Source organism: Pundamilia nyererei, unplaced genomic scaffold (genome assembly GCF_000239375.1).
Source record: "Pundamilia nyererei isolate P.nyererei 1_Seehausen unplaced genomic scaffold, PunNye1.0 scaffold00123, whole genome shotgun sequence".
NCBI lineage: Eukaryota > Metazoa > Chordata > Actinopteri > Cichliformes > Cichlidae > Pundamilia > Pundamilia nyererei.
In genome coordinates this window covers 371,170-386,624 of record NW_005187524.1, presented here as the reverse complement: position 1 = coordinate 386,624, position 15,455 = coordinate 371,170, and the positions used below count along the sequence as shown (strand labels likewise).

Sequence of the window (15,455 nt, the reverse complement as noted above, 5' to 3'; positions counted from 1 at the left end):
TTTGGGGAGTGTCTGAGTAGCTCGTTGGATGTGAATAACCGCAGACGCTGAAGCCAAGAAGAGCATCTGTGTGAACAATGAACCGGCGGACTTGGACGGAAATCGTTTGGTGAAACGCACAAAGCGGACGTGTGAGCAGCGCCGGGGAGATGGAAATGCAGGAGAGCGGCGATTTGCTGGATGTCTGTGGCGTGAATGACCTCTAACGAAAGGGGGAATTAGGAATTTATACTTTGCTGTCTGCAAAGTCAATCCTCGCATCGAGAGTGTTAATGTTGGCTGGCCTGTGTTTGGTTGTTGATGAACATTAACAGCAAGGCCAAGCATTTTATACCTTAAGTAGCCTTATTGTCTCGATTTATTTATTTCAATTTCTGGTCATTGAATGCCTTTAGTCTACTATTGTTTATTTCAAAGTGTCTAATATTTATTGCAGTACGATTTTAAGACACGTTATTAAACCACTGCCTCATATTTACGTGCTGTGACACAGAGGCGAATATTAATTATAGCAGATCAGCCTTTCTTTTATGAAATACTGATGCCATAATCCACTCGGTGTCATGAGTTGGCCATCTGTCGTGGACACCTACTTAAACCTGCAAGCAGATTAATCAAGGTGTAAGGATTTAAAGGCATCAGTCAGGACGTTTCTGTGCCAGAACTCTGCTGGGCTTCCTGGTAAAGGAGAGGATGCTCTTGGCCACAGTTGGCTCATTGGAGGAGAGAGACGAGGAGCAGGAGGATGAAGGCGACGAAGAGTTGAGGGATGGAGGGGTGCCTTTCTATGTGAACAGAAGTGGCTTCCCGGTGGATGAGGAGACTTGGGAGAGGATGTGGCGCCATGTGGCTCGAATCCATCCCAGCGGTGAAGCATTGGCGAAGGAGATAAGAGGTGCCACTGACCTGCCCAAGGTAAAGCCCGAAGGAAATGCAGCTGCTCGCACAGCACTGAATATATAATGCGTGTTTTGTGCAAACTTCCCTGCACAGGAAATTTCTGTTTTGCTACTTTTGCTATTAGTTATACAAAACAGAAGAGCACAGAGGCCAAACAATGCTACATTCACCAGCTGCAATGAATATTGGGATTGTGTTATGGTAATGCAGATGTTCGGATGCTCTGTCCCACAGATTCCAATACCAAGTGTGCCTACATACCAGCCTACCACCACTATCCCACAGCGCCTGGAAGCCATACAGAAGTACATCAGGGAATTGCAGTATCCTTTGAGCAAGCCGGTTAGAACTAAATCAGTGATAACAGGGTGCATTTAAAATGATTTTGAGACTATATAGATTGTTTATAGATTTTACACACCGATCATAGGAAATGTGGATGTTAAAGTGCAGGATCCCACTGACCCACTGTTTTTTTCACAGTTTAAAATATGGGCCAGACAGCTGAAATATAATGTAGGCCACCACAGATGCTATATTAGGTGAAAGCTTGATTTCCAGCCAGAGAAGGATTTCATCCATTATTAACCAACAGCCTATGACTCCCACAGAGCACTTTAAGGAGCTGCCTTTTCCTTTCTCTTAAAACATTTGTCATGTTGCCTTCTCGCAGTATGACCTTAACTGTGCTTTACAGGTACAATCACACAGGAACGCAGTTTTTTGAAATAAAGAAAAGCCGCCCTCTTACTGCGTAAGGAGTTCTTCAGTCACAGATATTTACAGCAGCAATCACAGGATGTCTGGGATGAGGGTCTTTGATTTCTTAATATTTACCCAGTGTTGCTGTGAGTGCATGCATATGGATCTCTCTGGTTTACTTCAGGGCTTTGTGTGTAGGAGTGTGTGTCAATCAGCACAGGGCTGGAAAACACTTTCCCTGACCTCACTTTATTAGATTTAGTAGCGCCAATATTATTTCCCTGGCTCAATGACAATGCTTTTGTTTTCATGAAATCAATAACAATGTGTTCCTGTAACTGGTAGTGCAGTAGGCTGCTGTCTCCTAACTCAGAATGACATTAAATGGTACTCTTGTTTTTCGTTTGTTTTGCGCAGGTTAATGGACATTGCTAAGGAGATGACGCGGGAGGCTCTGCCAATCAAATGTCTGGAGGCAGTGATCTTGGGAATGTATCTTTATGACCACAGAGGACGTGGTGCAGGTCTTAATTTATTGTTTTGTTGGCAGCACTTTACAATGCAGCCTGAGACTAAGGGCGTAATTACCCTGTAATTAAATTAAATTTCAATTAATTTTATTTAAAATTACAATGTAATTATATTTCTACACAAATACTTAAGGGTAGGTAAACAAGAAATAATTATACTGTATGTAAATTTAAGTACTGCATAATTTCCTGGTAGTTTAGTGAAAAAACAAACAGTAATTTTAAAACATTAATGGATACATATGCATAAAATTCAATGAAATTCCATTTAATTGCTATGGAATTGCACCTTTAGTCACGGCCGTGTTATAAAGTGTTACTGTTTTGTTTTCTGCTTCACTCCAGTGGAGCCTGACAGAATGGGTTGACAAATGGATTCATAAATTTGTTTTTGGCAGATCTACCGTATGTTTTCTCATCAAATTTTGGCTTCAGATATTATCTAGTATAGCGGAACAAAACAGATGGATTTTCTACATAATAAGAAGCAGCAGGCTTCACCATTATATGCCCGGTTTTAGATCAATTTGTACAGACGTTTTTTTAGACTTAGGATTTGAAGGTCAGTTGTACGTTTCCTTGACTCAGCTTGATGCAGTTACCTCACCAACAACATGCCTGCCGTGGAGCGCTTCCCCCTCAGCTTTAAATCTCAGTTCTCAGGGAACCACTTCCACCACATTGTGCTGGGAGTCCACAGCGGGGGGCGCTTCGGAGCGCTGGGCATGAGCCGAAGAGAGGACCTCATGTTTAAGCCCCTGGAATTTCGAACACTACTGGACTTGGTCCAGGAGTTTGAAGGAGCATACAGGGGCTACTGGCACACCTTACGAAAAGTCAAGATTGGCCAGTACGTTTCCCACGATCCTCACAGCGTGGAGCAGATAGAGTGGAAACATTCGATACTTGATGTGGACAAGCTCACCAAGGAGGAGCTACGGAAGGAGCTGGAGAGACATACTCGAGACATGAGGCTAAAGGTAGAGTGGCGCAGATGGACTGCCCTTTCTGCTTATCAAATCCCCTTTGACGTGCTCTCTCTTCATGCGTGGTGACACTGATTTGAACCGCTGTTTGAAGAGCAATCTCTCTCAAATGCTGTTCTCTCATCACCTCTGATGCTCATATAATGAAGGCAGCCTGGATGCTGAGCTCGGTGTATAATAAAACTAATGACTTGACGCTGCTCTGCAGTGCTTTACTCAAGGGTGGCTCTGTCCATCAGTAGCTGATCTTGTGCACTCAGTGCATTACACAATCACATTAAAGACAGAGACATACTTCAGCCACTGACACTCAGAGTAATGGTGAAAGCACTGGTAGCTCACTCATGATGTTTTCAAGTGAATGACGCTCTTATGTTCTTTTGTGGTTTTGCAGATAGGAAAGCCTGCACCTCCATCTCCCACCAAAGATAGGAGGAACAGCATGGGTTCACCCCTCAGAGGACCAGGCAGCCCCATACGGAGGATCAGCCGTGTTGAGAGGCGGTATGATTAATCACATGCTCTGCATAGTTCTCAGTATTTGCGCTGGAGATGTCTTATGATCGAAGGCAAAAAGAAGGAGCTTCTAAATTAGTCACAGTTTGCTTCTTATATGAATAAACCTCGTTGTTGTTTCTAACATTTATTTATTTATTTTGCAGCCCCTCTGGAGACAAGAAGGTTTTGGAACAAAAATCCTCCACAGATATGAACGGATACCAGATTCGAGTCTGAGGAAGATTTTATTTTTTTAGATAATTAGCAGATTTCAAAGCGCCACACAGGGTGTTAGATTTTGCCATAGAATACGAGCGTAACAGAACACGTTCATTAGAAAATTTGATTATTTCCACACGTGCACATATTAACTGCCACCCACTCACAAGTCCTCATGCACAAATTCAATGACCGGGATGCAGCTGGAAACAAAAAACACAGGGAGAGGCAAAGAATGGGACATGTGTCTGAGAGAGTTTCTGCTTGGTGCTGGAGGACACACGTGCTCATACAGGTTAATGCTATGGCACAGCTAAAGCTGTGAAGTGACATCATCTTTCAAATGTGTTTTGGTTAAAAGAAAAAGCGCTAAAATGCAGCATAAAAACAGTCAGTATCAATTTTTAAAAATCTGATTACAGCAGTGAAATATGGATGCTCTATAGGTGCAACCACAGCTCAGTGTAAAAAGAAAAACGCCTGCTCTGATGTTTTCACTTCTATTAAATTTCAATTTAATGATCCAATCAGGAACAAAGGGCAGAGCGTGTGAGTTGAGTGTTTTGCTGCAAAACAGTTATACCCACTGTGTAGCCTTACCTATTCAGGCTTAAAAACAGTTAAGGAATGCTATTCATTTGGATAGGCTAAAGAAAATCTTACAATGCACTTTTTCCCTGCCAGTTTTACAATGTTTATATGTTACTTGACAAAAATGTTTTTACTTGAATTTGTTATGTGGACCCTTAATTTGGAGTCTCCATTAACTCCGCCGCCTCTGGACTTCCTGTAATATTAGCTGTCAGTGACAGTACAAGAATCTCCATGTGGGTATGACTGTGTTTACGGTGACCAATCACAGTAGGGCCGAGAGATTTCTAATCCTCGAATCAGGTCGTGAGAGAAGCAGAATTTCTTTTTTTAAGCAGAGCTGACTTGTGTGTAAATTTCCCTCATGCTTGGGGCTGATCTGAGCTTTGTACACACAGGTACCCCTCTATGCCTCCCTACCCTTTTGTTTTGTTTCTCGCTCACAGATGCCAACGCTGCTCATTGAATTTGTGCCCACAGATTTAGATTTAGATCATGGAAGTGGCGGTTAATGTGTTACATGTCATATGACGTGAATCTGATATTTTCCAGGGGCCAGTGATTTAACCTAAGGTTTATTTTTTTGTACACATTGGCCCGTTCACAGGATTCAGTGTTGAATAGATTACCAGCAACTCCTCGCAAACAAACGCCTCATTCAGCTTCCCTGTGTTGTTACAGTATTCTTCTGTAGCAGTTACTGTGCATAGAAATTGGTGCTGGCAGTGCTCCCAACATAAAACAGAGCCGGGGCACAAGTGCAGTAATATGTAAACATTATAAATGACTGAAAAAGTTTTGGTAAAACAAAGCGAAGAAGCTAAAGCTGGACAAAAAGTACCGGCTCAGCTGCTGGACATATCACAGGTCCCTGTGCTGTCTACAGAAGCTCTCGAGGCTCGTCTGCAATCTGTCTAGTTGTACTGTAAGTGTGCAAATAAATGTCATGTAGTATATATCCACTTAGACTCTGCTGGGCAACCATTACTTGTGTAGTGACTAGTTTGCAAACCACTTCCCTCGTGCCTTGTGTGATAATTCAAAGAGGAGGATAAACACTTTTTTAAAAACATCTAACCCATTATTCTTATTGCCCGACTAAACACAAAGCAGCTCTGCCCGTCTGAATCACTATAACATAAACACACGTGTCATCAGTTATTCTAACTGATAAATATAACATCTTTCACATGAGTTAAAGCCGATGAGTAATGCAGCTGCATTTATTGTAAAGTAACAACGAGGCGAGTTTGTGTGAACTGTACTTTTATTTGTAGCAACTTTATCAAATGTTTCACTTGCCTTAAGTGGTAACCTAAGTAACTGACTTCCATTTAAACAAAAGTGTATAGCAGTTTGTTTACAGCACTTTTACCTGCATTTTGTATTTTTTTATTGGAAATGCCGTCATTTTATACCCTCGTTGTTGACGATCACCCGTAAATACTTATTGTTTATCACCCTGTTTCAAATGTTGCTGCAGCCAACGTTTTTATCTCTACGGTAGGTGTTGTCCATTCTCATGTCTTATAACACGGTTGTTTTGTATCAAAAACTGTTGATTTGCAGAATCACAATAAAGAGTCACGTCGATTATGGCAACACATCTTTATGTTTTTTTTATTACCTCCAACAAGAAAGTTAAGGCAGTGGTTTAGTGTGTTTGTATATCTATTTTTTAGTGATAAAAAGACACTAGATGGGTCTCTTGGACCCTGGTTAAGTCTTTGTTGAATTTGTCCAATTTTTTAACAGAATTTCAGATGGTGCTTATCTGCTGTAGATACGGTTTTAGGCCTGACACGTCTTTGGTCTTCTACTTGTCCAGGTTCCTCAGACTTTTTAAGAACACACTGTATGCTATACTGAGATATCCCAAGTTTTTGTTGTTTTCCTTGATTTAACCGAAGAACTGGAAACAAATTTGCTTTTGTGACAGGCTTCTAGTAACAAAGTTTCTAAATATAGAATTTAAAATTGGTTCTTTGCTCAGCTTTCTATAATGTGTAAACACAAGACAGGTTCGTTGCTTGAATTACGTGCCTTTTTTATGCTTTGAATAAGTCATAGGTCAGCGTTATGTGGTTTAGGAAACGGGTCAGGTACAAGGACTGGACTGAAAATTTGTGAAAAGCAGCAAATGACCGAAGAAAAAACTTTGAATGCCTGGAGATTACGCAACACCTTGCTTAAAAAAGGTTAAAATGTCTGCTAATCCTTAACAAGATCATAAACTCTATACTTAACAAGGAGTCACACTGTAATTTGGTGTCTTTGTGCCAGGCAGGGAATTCTTTGGTTTTCTATCTATCAGCAGTTCATAATGAGCACTGCAGATCTTTCCAGAACAAACCACATAACAAGAGCACACGGAGCTCTCTAAACACCATCTCTGTCAGGACTACTATACAAAGCAAACACTTCTATAACAGGGGAAACACAAGCCTCAGCAAACTAAAGCACTGTCATACTGCGATGGCAGAGTTCAACATACTGGACTTTTAGATTTCAGAATACCTTCAAATTGGAAAAAATGCTGAAAAAGTAAGACCATGCCCAAACTGAATAATCTATTTATAGTTTTACTCCTAGTAGAAATAATAATCATGGTGTGCTCACACAGGACAAGCAGCTAGCAGGGCAAGGGAATGTCCTAACTTAGGGAGAAATAAAGTATGTTATCTTAAAATGGCTCGTCTCAAACAGTGGGTTAATCGAGGGGCTGCACTAGTATATGATGAACTGAACTTTAACTGCAATTCACACAAAGTAAACAAAATCATACCAGCAGAGGTTAGGGGTTCATGGTTTTCCTTCATCATAAACCTATATATCTAAACAGCATACTGACAGGGGTGATGACACACTCTACAGCCTACATTTAACCCTTGCACACTAAGATTCATCATGCATTAACAAATCAACACCACACAAATATTAATTCATGACATCCAGACATCACCAGACAGTAAACACAGGGAGATGCACACATTTAAGGAATATATTTATTCAGCATTATTAACAATCTAAAAAATATTTAGTTTCAAAACTACATTTAAAAGAAAAAAAAAATCCCACCCCAAACAAAACAACATTCACCAACAGCAACATGAACAGGTCCATGTAGCTTCCACACCAGCAACAAAGCAATCAATGGCTGCATTTTTAAAAGAAACTGTTAAAGCATCATTAAAGAATTGTGACATTTCACTATTTATCTAATGAAAAGCACAAAAAAAGTAGACTGAAAAATGGTGTCCATTATTTACATTGCTATTTGGGAAAAAAAATTAAGGTCTATTCAGTTGCAAAACTATGATTTTGTTGCCAGAAGTGAAGCAGAAAAAATGTATTTATAACAAAAACATGTATAAATGAACAGTTGGAAAAAAAATATGTTCCAACATTCAATCACAGTTCTTCCCGTCAAGCACTACTGAGGTCCAGCTGAAATTTAGCGAGAAGACTGAGATGGTCTGAGGGGAATATGTGATTGGGAAGGCCATTCATTGACCACAAGACATCCTCAGACAGAAGAGAAAGAGACCCGATGAGTTTCAGGCCATCGTTCAGAAAGCTAGCACAAGCTAGGGAAAAGAAACAATAAACAACACAATATATTTAATGTCACAAATAATTAATTTAGAGCTTGAACATCTTAAATATTCTTCGTGTCAGACATCCTCATACCTTGTCGACCAGTAAGAACATGTTTTGGAGAATAGAAGATGTAGTCGACTGTATGTCCGACCTCCGAATGCAGGGTTGTCACTTCTGGATTTCCAGAACCTGGGAGAATGTGCTTATAAACCGACTCTAGGTTTAACCGATGGCGGACTGTGTGTCTGAAGCTGCAAAACCATAGAATTAATGATTAATAGATCTTATTTATACTTCCAGTGGACATATTTTGCTTTTATTTATCATCTTTCATCTGTCTATCCTGTTACAGTGGTGGATGCTCATTAGTTTTGGCCAAAGATGCAATTAGGTCAACATATGTACTGGTCTGTGCAAAAGTCTTGAGCCACCTCCTCCTTTCTGGATATCTTGCTTCAAATGACACTTTTGTGTTTTTAAAGTGTTCTTGAGCAGTAGTTCTCCAAGCTTTCTGAAGGTCTTTCAAAGTTATACTTGCACTCCCAACATGAAACCACCTGGTTAGATACCAAACAAGTACTTGGTAAAGATATACATTTGTCAGACCTACCGCTTATCACCCAGCCTCTTAAAAAACATAAATGCTTCCAAAGTATAACAATAGCGTCAACTCTGACAGCCTGGTGGGATGCATATCAGATCACACACTCTGTAGTTAGACCATCTTCAATAACCCAGACTTTGTATTCAATTATAGCTTGTTCAATTCAACTATTTTGAAAGAAAAAAAAAAAAAGAATTACTCATCTCACTCTTGGCATCACCTTTGCAAAATTGGATTTAGCGACACCGATACTTGCATACAGCGCTCTCAGAACACCCCGAGATGCAATCAGGCTCTGCACCTACACGAAGCCCTTTTGGACCCAGATTACTGCACAGCTGTCTTGCTTGCTGGGCTGCCACATCCCACCATCTTTCACCTGATCACTGACAGATTCTGGTTAAAGACACTTCTCACATTGAGGTTCCTTGCACATTATAAATTCTACACTCGCTCCTATATCCCCCGTGTTTCAATTATTGTATCGTCCGTGTTTTTAAGTCATCTATGTCCTTGTCCTGGATCTGTCTCTTCTAAGTTGCTGTCTCGTTTTGTTCAGAATAAAGTAATAACAAAAAAAAAAAAAAAAGTTCTTACTTGGATATTGGCTGCTTTTTACTCATTTTACTCTTAACTAACTACATGTCTTTGAACTGTGGGAGGAAGCTGGAGTACACACAGAAAGACCCCGGCCTGATGGTGAAATTGAACTCAGGACCTTCTTGCTGTGAGGCAACAGTGCCAACCACCATGCCGCTGTGGGATGAGAATCCAAATTTGAAATTTCTCACCCCAACCATTATTAATATGCACAGAGGAGGGAGAAGAGAGGTACAAACGGCCTCTAAAGCAGTCTGTAAAATACAGGAAGGCTCTGTCGTGGGATTTCAGCCAGTGGTGTTGGGGGATCTTGTCAAAACAATGGAATTATGCATGTATAAAAATACTGTGAAGTTTTCACCCACTGTGCCTCACTTATCTGAAGGCAACTGATTGACAAAAGCTAGAATTTTCCGCAAGACAGCCCCAAACATGGTACCAATGCAGTATAAGCATACCTGGATATGAAGAAAAACACTGAAGCACTGTGGGATCATCTTGACAGAGAATGAGATAAAAGGCAACATCCAAAGAAGAGCTTTGAATGTCCTTCAAAACACCAGAAGATCCATTTATAAAGACCACTTAAATAAATTACAATAAAGTTGCCTAATAGAGTGCTGAAGAATACCAACTATTGACTTTAAAAGCTCATTAGAATTGAACAAACTTTGTATGCATTTCAATCAATCTCTGCATTTCCCAAGTTCCTGGTGAAATATAAAGAAATGTAAAGAGGCTTACACAGTACTGAAATGTGATCCGTGTGACCCAAAAGCTTAGGCTCAGTGTGGGCATCCTTAATATTGTCATCCCAGGTAAACGACTAGATACCAGGTAAACAGCAGCACCATACATCTGCTACGTAATGTTTTGTTTACAAAGGGCAGCAAACAGAACAAAGGGCTTAAAGGTAAGGTGGCCTTAAAGTGACAGGAGCTAAAACTACTTTTTTCAGACAGCGGATGATGCAGAGCTCTCCACCGAGGTTCACTTCAACATAAATAAGGGCTTTTTAAACCATGTAAAGCTACCATAGGAGAGTCTAAAACTAAAAACATGGAGCTAAAAATCAGCGTAAGCTTGATAATATTGTACATCATACATTAGCTCCATGTGTGATATGTAACTTTCTAAATGGTAGAAAGAATTCAGTTACAGTAACTTTAATATTATGTTGTTTATTGTCTGTTGCTTCTGTGGTAAACTGACCTTTTATCATCAAGATGATTTGCCCTTGAAGCATCTGTGCACAATAAGAAAAAAATTAACAGAGAATCAACATATCATGGTAAGGAAATCAGGAGCTTTCAATGAAAATGCGAGTGCAGTTTCTGTATTGTATTTTTGTACTACCTGGTGTGATGTCAGTCACCCCTGGAATCTCTTCCAGGCCCTGAGGACGGACACAAGCAGCTGGACAGTAGCGCAGCTGCAGCATGAAGTCGTGGCTGTACTGACATTTCCCTACACAAGAGGAAGAAATCATCAAGCATCAATAGAAATTATGGAGAAAAGATACCACTGAAGAATGAGACATGCGCTATGGATTAATATTACTATAGTAACAGTGCACTTGACTTAACCTTACCTGATTTCTGTCTCTCAAATATCTCATTGGCAGTAGTGTACTGGCAGCTGCCAGTGATTCCCAGAGAGCTGGGCCAAAGTGGTGCCAACAGTCTGTGGCAATTGGCCTTATATGACAGATCTTCTTGACCTGATACCTGTCAGTGAATACAGAAACTCTTACTGAGGCATGAATAAATAAAAATCGAGACAAGGCGTTACTTAATTCGTTTATATTTTCTTACCATCCATGCTGGCAGGTTTTGGTAGTGGAGTTGGCTGGTAGTGATCAGCTGGTACAGAGGCATGTGTGGGACAGAGTTAAAGTCTCCACACATTATTACGTTACAGTGTTCGCCTTTAGCCTTACAGGACTTGATCACGCTGTCAATTTCAGCCAGCAATATTGCTAACTGAGCCAACTTCACGTCCCCCCTCCTGGGGTTGAAAAGCAGGTGGGTGTTGGCTACACAGAGCGGCGAGCCCACCTCCTTCACTTGTGAACCCCGGTTGACCAGTGGCCGAAGAAGCAAAACAATGCCCACATTGTGCCGGTCTAACAGCTCCGTCTCAGGCTTGAAGAACTCTAGGTGAGTGGCAGCCACTTGAGAGAAGCTGCTACGAAAGCAAGTAGCACATCCATCTGTCTTGGTTCCCGTACGCCTCTTGTACACACAAGTGTAGCCTGGATCAACAACATGAACAGAATATGTGTAACATCTTTGTCAAAACATCCCCCAACATGACTCTTCCACTGTTTTGTCTCAGCTGACCTACCCATCTGAGACAGGGCAGGATGCAGCTGTTCATGGTAGTGGTTCTCCTGAACCTCTTGAAGACACAAAATCTACACAGAGTATTAGCGGACACCTAACATTAGATATAAAATTTTGCAGGTTAAATTTCAGAAACATGAATTTGACATGACTCACGTCTGGTAGCCATTGTTCTATTTCCTTTAAAAGCAGGTTACATCGGTAATGCCAATCCAGCACCTCCAGGGGGCAGTGTGTGTACAGTTGCTGGTTGGCTTCTAGTAAGTCCTGAGCAAGGATGTTGTAGGACATTACAGTGAAGTCCATAGTGGCATTTGTGGAGGGTATGAGGGCAGGCTCTGCTGAAGCAGCACTCTCATCCATCTCTACCCAGACTCTCCACATCACTGGAAGAAGGACAGATATACATGGAGCGGGTTACTGAACTGTAAATTAGTTTTTAAAAAAAGTAAAAATATTAAATTAAAAACAAAATATAGCCTTCATCCTCACCTTCCAAGGGAAGTGCTGGCTCTACAGGAGGGTAATAGCTCATTGAAGGAAAAGTTATAAGTGGGCACTGCACCTCTTCTGTGAGACCAGGTCCTGCAGGGAAGTGCCAGCTGGTTTGTGCATGGTGCTGCTCACTGAGCTTAAAGTGGGCCTGAGGATGAGAAAGAAGGGAGGGAAACACCGTCTCGGAAATGCTGACTCCATCATGTGGCTCATCTGCAGCTGGGACTATGTATTCATCCCAGCACTCTTCAAAAGTTGTCTCTAACTTTTCCATGTATGGTATTTGAATTTGGTCTTCTGCTGAGCTGGTCATTTCCGGTGTGCTCTTCTTAGCTGGAGATCCAGACTCTCCCATGGCTTGTTTCTGTACTTGAGATGCAGTATCTTTTATGCTGTCCTCTGTCTGCAGACACTTTAACTGTTCCTCGAGTGCTTGCTCTGGCATCGTCTCCTTTGCTGGTGAGATTCCCCCATTCTCTGCATCCATATGCAGCACCTTATGGTGGGTAATTATTTCTCTATCCTCCTGTTTTGAATCTTGAAGGTTCTCCTGATTTGCTCCATGTCTCTTCCCAGCTTCTTCCTCTTTTACTTCAGATGGTACTTCTGAAGTAATGTTTGAGTTTCCGTCACTCATTGTATCTTTATCCGGGACAGCCGTTGGAGGTTCTTTGTCCATGTTGCTCCTTGTAGTTTTTTCCACTTCCGGGCTTGGATCTTTTACCCTTTCTTTCGTTTCTCCCTTCGAACCACCGGTTGGGCGGAGCCGCTGCTCCAGCTGCTCTGTCTGCAAATCGGTGAACCTCCGGGTTTTGGCATCCCACGCAGCTTTGTCATTAACCACGGCAGGAGGGAGGCCCTTTTTTGAGGCCCCTGTAAGCCAAGAATACAGTAAGAAAGCAGGTATGCTAAAAGTTACTAAACCTTATACTTTAAGAGGTCAACGACAACCCATGAAAACACAGACGTGCTTACGGAACATAAACAACACCATAAAAGTCATGTGATAGCGTCTTTGTGTCACAAGGGGGCGTCAAGACCTCAAGAACAGGTGCAAGCTAACTCATGTAGCACTTCATAAAGTTAGCTACACTGCAACAGCTAAATATGTTCTTCGTTACCGTTTTCACAAAGAGGAAACTTTTGGCAAATTGGGGACACCACAACGTGTGTCACACTGAGCTTATAACGGGAAACATTACCAAAAACCTCATGCCGGTGAAGCAGACAGCAAAAAAAGTGCTAACTAAACTTTAGCACTATTAGCTCCAGGCAGCGTGTCTGGGGAAATACATACGTAGTTTTTTTTTTTCAGTCCGTATTTGCTCAGCCGACAATCATAAGTTCAGACACGTTTGCAAATCCACTGTTAGATTTACCTGAGGGTCGAACGGTCAGGTACCGTGATAAATAGTAGAGCACATAAAACATCAGACTGCCAATCATGTTGCGGTACAAAAATCAACGCATGCGCACTCCGAATTTGGTGATAGCTGTGGGAGGGTAGGGGCCTGAAGGCAAAAGTCACGTTTTTTGTTTTGTTTTTCCAGTGTGTTACTTTCAGTTGTTACTTTGCTTTGATTTGATAATCTGGTCCGGACAAAAACGGGAAAATATTTATATATTTTTAAAATGCTTTACAAACATTTCATTGCAATGAGTGGAGCAAACAGACATTTTCTAAAGGCATTGATTCAAACACACACCTGACATGTCTACTTGATCTGAAACCTGCCTTTATCTCATTAAGTCTCGATATAAAGTCAAACTTGACTAATAAATGTAAACACTATTTTAATTTTAAAAGTATTTTTGCCTTCTCGGCCTGATTTCCAGTTGGCCAAGTCCTGTGTTGAAGCCCCTAAATCTGGGACATAGTAAATGAATTAATTCATTTTCTCTTTCTCTGGTGAATACTTGAGCGGGTATATTGTGAATTTTATCTTTTAATTACATTAAATTCAGAAGCTGTACATATTTTTAACTTCTTTATCCCAATTATGTAAGCCATCAATGTGTTTGTTACCACAAAATCTAAATTTTATGATGAGGAAAGACCAGTGATGGGAATAACGGCGTTACAAGAAACGGCGTTACTTTTTTCAGTAACGAGTAATCTAATTACTATTCCTATTGTTAAAACGCTGTTACAGTTACTCACAAGAAAATGCAGTCCGTTACTATTTTTCAATAAACAGACGGTTGAAGCTGTGTTCAGCTTACCGCATCTTATATCAGTTGCACGGAAGTAGCTGATTTCTCAAATAATTGACTGTTGAGTTCTAACAAAAAAAGAAACAAAACCAAAGATAAATTTTCAGAAATCTGCATGAACACTGCTCCACAGAAATACTAACAAACCTCTTCATCTTGGCTGTCTATGATTATAAGATCTCCTCCCTGCAGCTGACAGAAATCTCTGGATTCCTTCCATGTTTTGAATTCATTTGACTTCAAGGGGAAGTAGTAACATACAGAGTTCATTAAAATCCATCCTGCAGGACAGTGTTTGCAGCCATCGCCTGTTTCCAAAAGATAATACCACCTTTATAGTAAATTATGAAATAAATCATTATGCTTTTACAATTTTATCATAAACAGAAACAATGAAACCGGTCTTACTAAGCATTGATAAGCGTGTTCTCATGGCTTCAATTTCCTTTGTAACTTTTTCCATCTGACTTTTATAGTCATTGCTTCGTTTTGTCTGGTGTTCAAGCTCCCAGTTGGTTTGTGTCTGACTGCCCATCTCACTGTCCACCTGCTTCCTGGCATCCTTCATGGTTTCCACTGCAGTCTTGTAAGTGTCCTGGAGGTTGATGAGCTCTTTGCTGATGCGTTCGGTATCATCGAGCGTGAGGTGAGAATCTGTGATTTTGTTATCTGCAATTGTTGAAGACTGTTACTTTTCTTATTCTTAAGTAACAATATTATAAATCAGGTGGTTTGACAACATTGTACATCATCAGTTTTATTTAGAAATATTATTGTAGATTTCCAAGATTTGTACAAATCATTGTAGCATCAGTACAATGAATCAATAAGCAGGCTGACAGCAAATTACTCACCTCAGTACATTTAGTCACAGACAGACACATTTTCCCTGTAATTGTGCCTTCGCTCTAACTTTTGTTGAAAATGTGATTTATTTGATGATTTTGCCGAATAGTAAACAGAAATATTTGTCTTTTTCAACATCCTTAGAAATGTTGTTCAACAGCTATCACCAAATGGAGCACTCTAAACTAGTGATGTTCGATTCGTGAACGAATCGTTCAATACTCGGGAATCACTTTACTGACTCGTGAATCATGATTCACAAGCCCAACTGACTCACTGACTCATCCCTGTTTCTGTTAGCAAACTAATTCGCTTAGTAGAAATA

The 15,455-nt window shown here is 40.6% G+C and overlaps 3 protein-coding genes across 3 annotated transcripts; 1 reads left to right on the top strand and 2 right to left on the bottom strand.

Moving 5' to 3' along the window:
* The first annotated feature begins 16 nt into the window (after positions 1 to 16).
* vash1 (vasohibin 1) lies at positions 17 to 4,860 on the top strand. The gene is made up of 7 exons (XM_005742717.1): positions 17 to 915; positions 1,135 to 1,223; positions 1,598 to 1,654; positions 2,020 to 2,094; positions 2,731 to 3,112; positions 3,513 to 3,622; positions 3,781 to 4,860. Exons 1-7 carry the CDS (start codon positions 694 to 696, stop codon positions 3,851 to 3,853), a joined length of 1,008 nt encoding a protein of 335 aa, XP_005742774.1. The 5' UTR covers positions 17 to 693; the 3' UTR covers positions 3,854 to 4,860.
* A 2,565-nt stretch (positions 4,861 to 7,425) lies between these two features.
* On the bottom strand, positions 7,426 to 13,550 carry angel1 (angel homolog 1 (Drosophila)). The gene is made up of 10 exons (XM_005742716.2): positions 13,450 to 13,550; positions 12,068 to 12,943; positions 11,732 to 11,961; positions 11,577 to 11,646; positions 11,045 to 11,484; positions 10,822 to 10,957; positions 10,587 to 10,697; positions 10,443 to 10,476; positions 8,117 to 8,277; positions 7,426 to 8,013 (listed from the first exon to the last, which is right to left on the bottom strand). Exons 1-10 carry the CDS (start codon positions 13,514 to 13,516, stop codon positions 7,853 to 7,855), a joined length of 2,286 nt encoding a protein of 761 aa, XP_005742773.1. The 5' UTR covers positions 13,517 to 13,550; the 3' UTR covers positions 7,426 to 7,852.
* A 754-nt stretch (positions 13,551 to 14,304) lies between these two features.
* LOC102196189 (asialoglycoprotein receptor 2-like) lies at positions 14,305 to 14,942 on the bottom strand. The gene is made up of 3 exons (XM_005742828.1): positions 14,693 to 14,942; positions 14,432 to 14,592; positions 14,305 to 14,352 (listed from the first exon to the last, which is right to left on the bottom strand). The coding sequence occupies exons 1-3, from the start codon at positions 14,850 to 14,852 to the stop codon at positions 14,305 to 14,307; spliced, it is 369 nt and encodes a 122-aa protein (XP_005742885.1). The 5' UTR covers positions 14,853 to 14,942.
* Between the last annotated feature and the right edge of the window lie 513 nt (positions 14,943 to 15,455).

Bases quoted from the DNA above. Each gene is read 5' to 3' on its own strand.
- vash1 (XM_005742717.1), top strand. From the start codon at position 694: ATGCTCTTGGCCACAGTTGGCTCATTGGAGGAGAGAGACGAGGAGCAG. The intron at 1,224-1,597 runs GTATCCTTTGAG...TGTGCTTTACAG, and splicing joins AAGTACATCAGGGAATTGCA to GTACAATCACACAGGAACGC. The intron at 1,655-2,019 runs GTAAGGAGTTCT...TGTTTTGCGCAG, and splicing joins AAAAGCCGCCCTCTTACTGC to GTTAATGGACATTGCTAAGG.
- angel1 (XM_005742716.2), bottom strand. From the start codon at position 13,516: ATGATTGGCAGTCTGATGTTTTATGTGCTCTACTATTTATCACGGTAC. The intron at 11,962-12,067 runs GTGAGGATGAAG...TCCTTCTTCCAG, and splicing joins GCCAGCACTTCCCTTGGAAG to TGATGTGGAGAGTCTGGGTA. The intron at 10,477-10,586 runs GTAGTACAAAAA...TATTGTGCACAG, and splicing joins GGTGACTGACATCACACCAG to ATGCTTCAAGGGCAAATCAT.
- LOC102196189 (XM_005742828.1), bottom strand. From the start codon at position 14,852: ATGAAGGATGCCAGGAAGCAGGTGGACAGTGAGATGGGCAGTCAGACA. The intron at 14,593-14,692 runs GTAAGACCGGTT...TTTTGGAAACAG, and splicing joins AACACGCTTATCAATGCTTA to GCGATGGCTGCAAACACTGT. The intron at 14,353-14,431 runs GTTTGTTAGTAT...TTTTTTTGTTAG, and splicing joins TAGACAGCCAAGATGAAGAG to AACTCAACAGTCAATTATTT.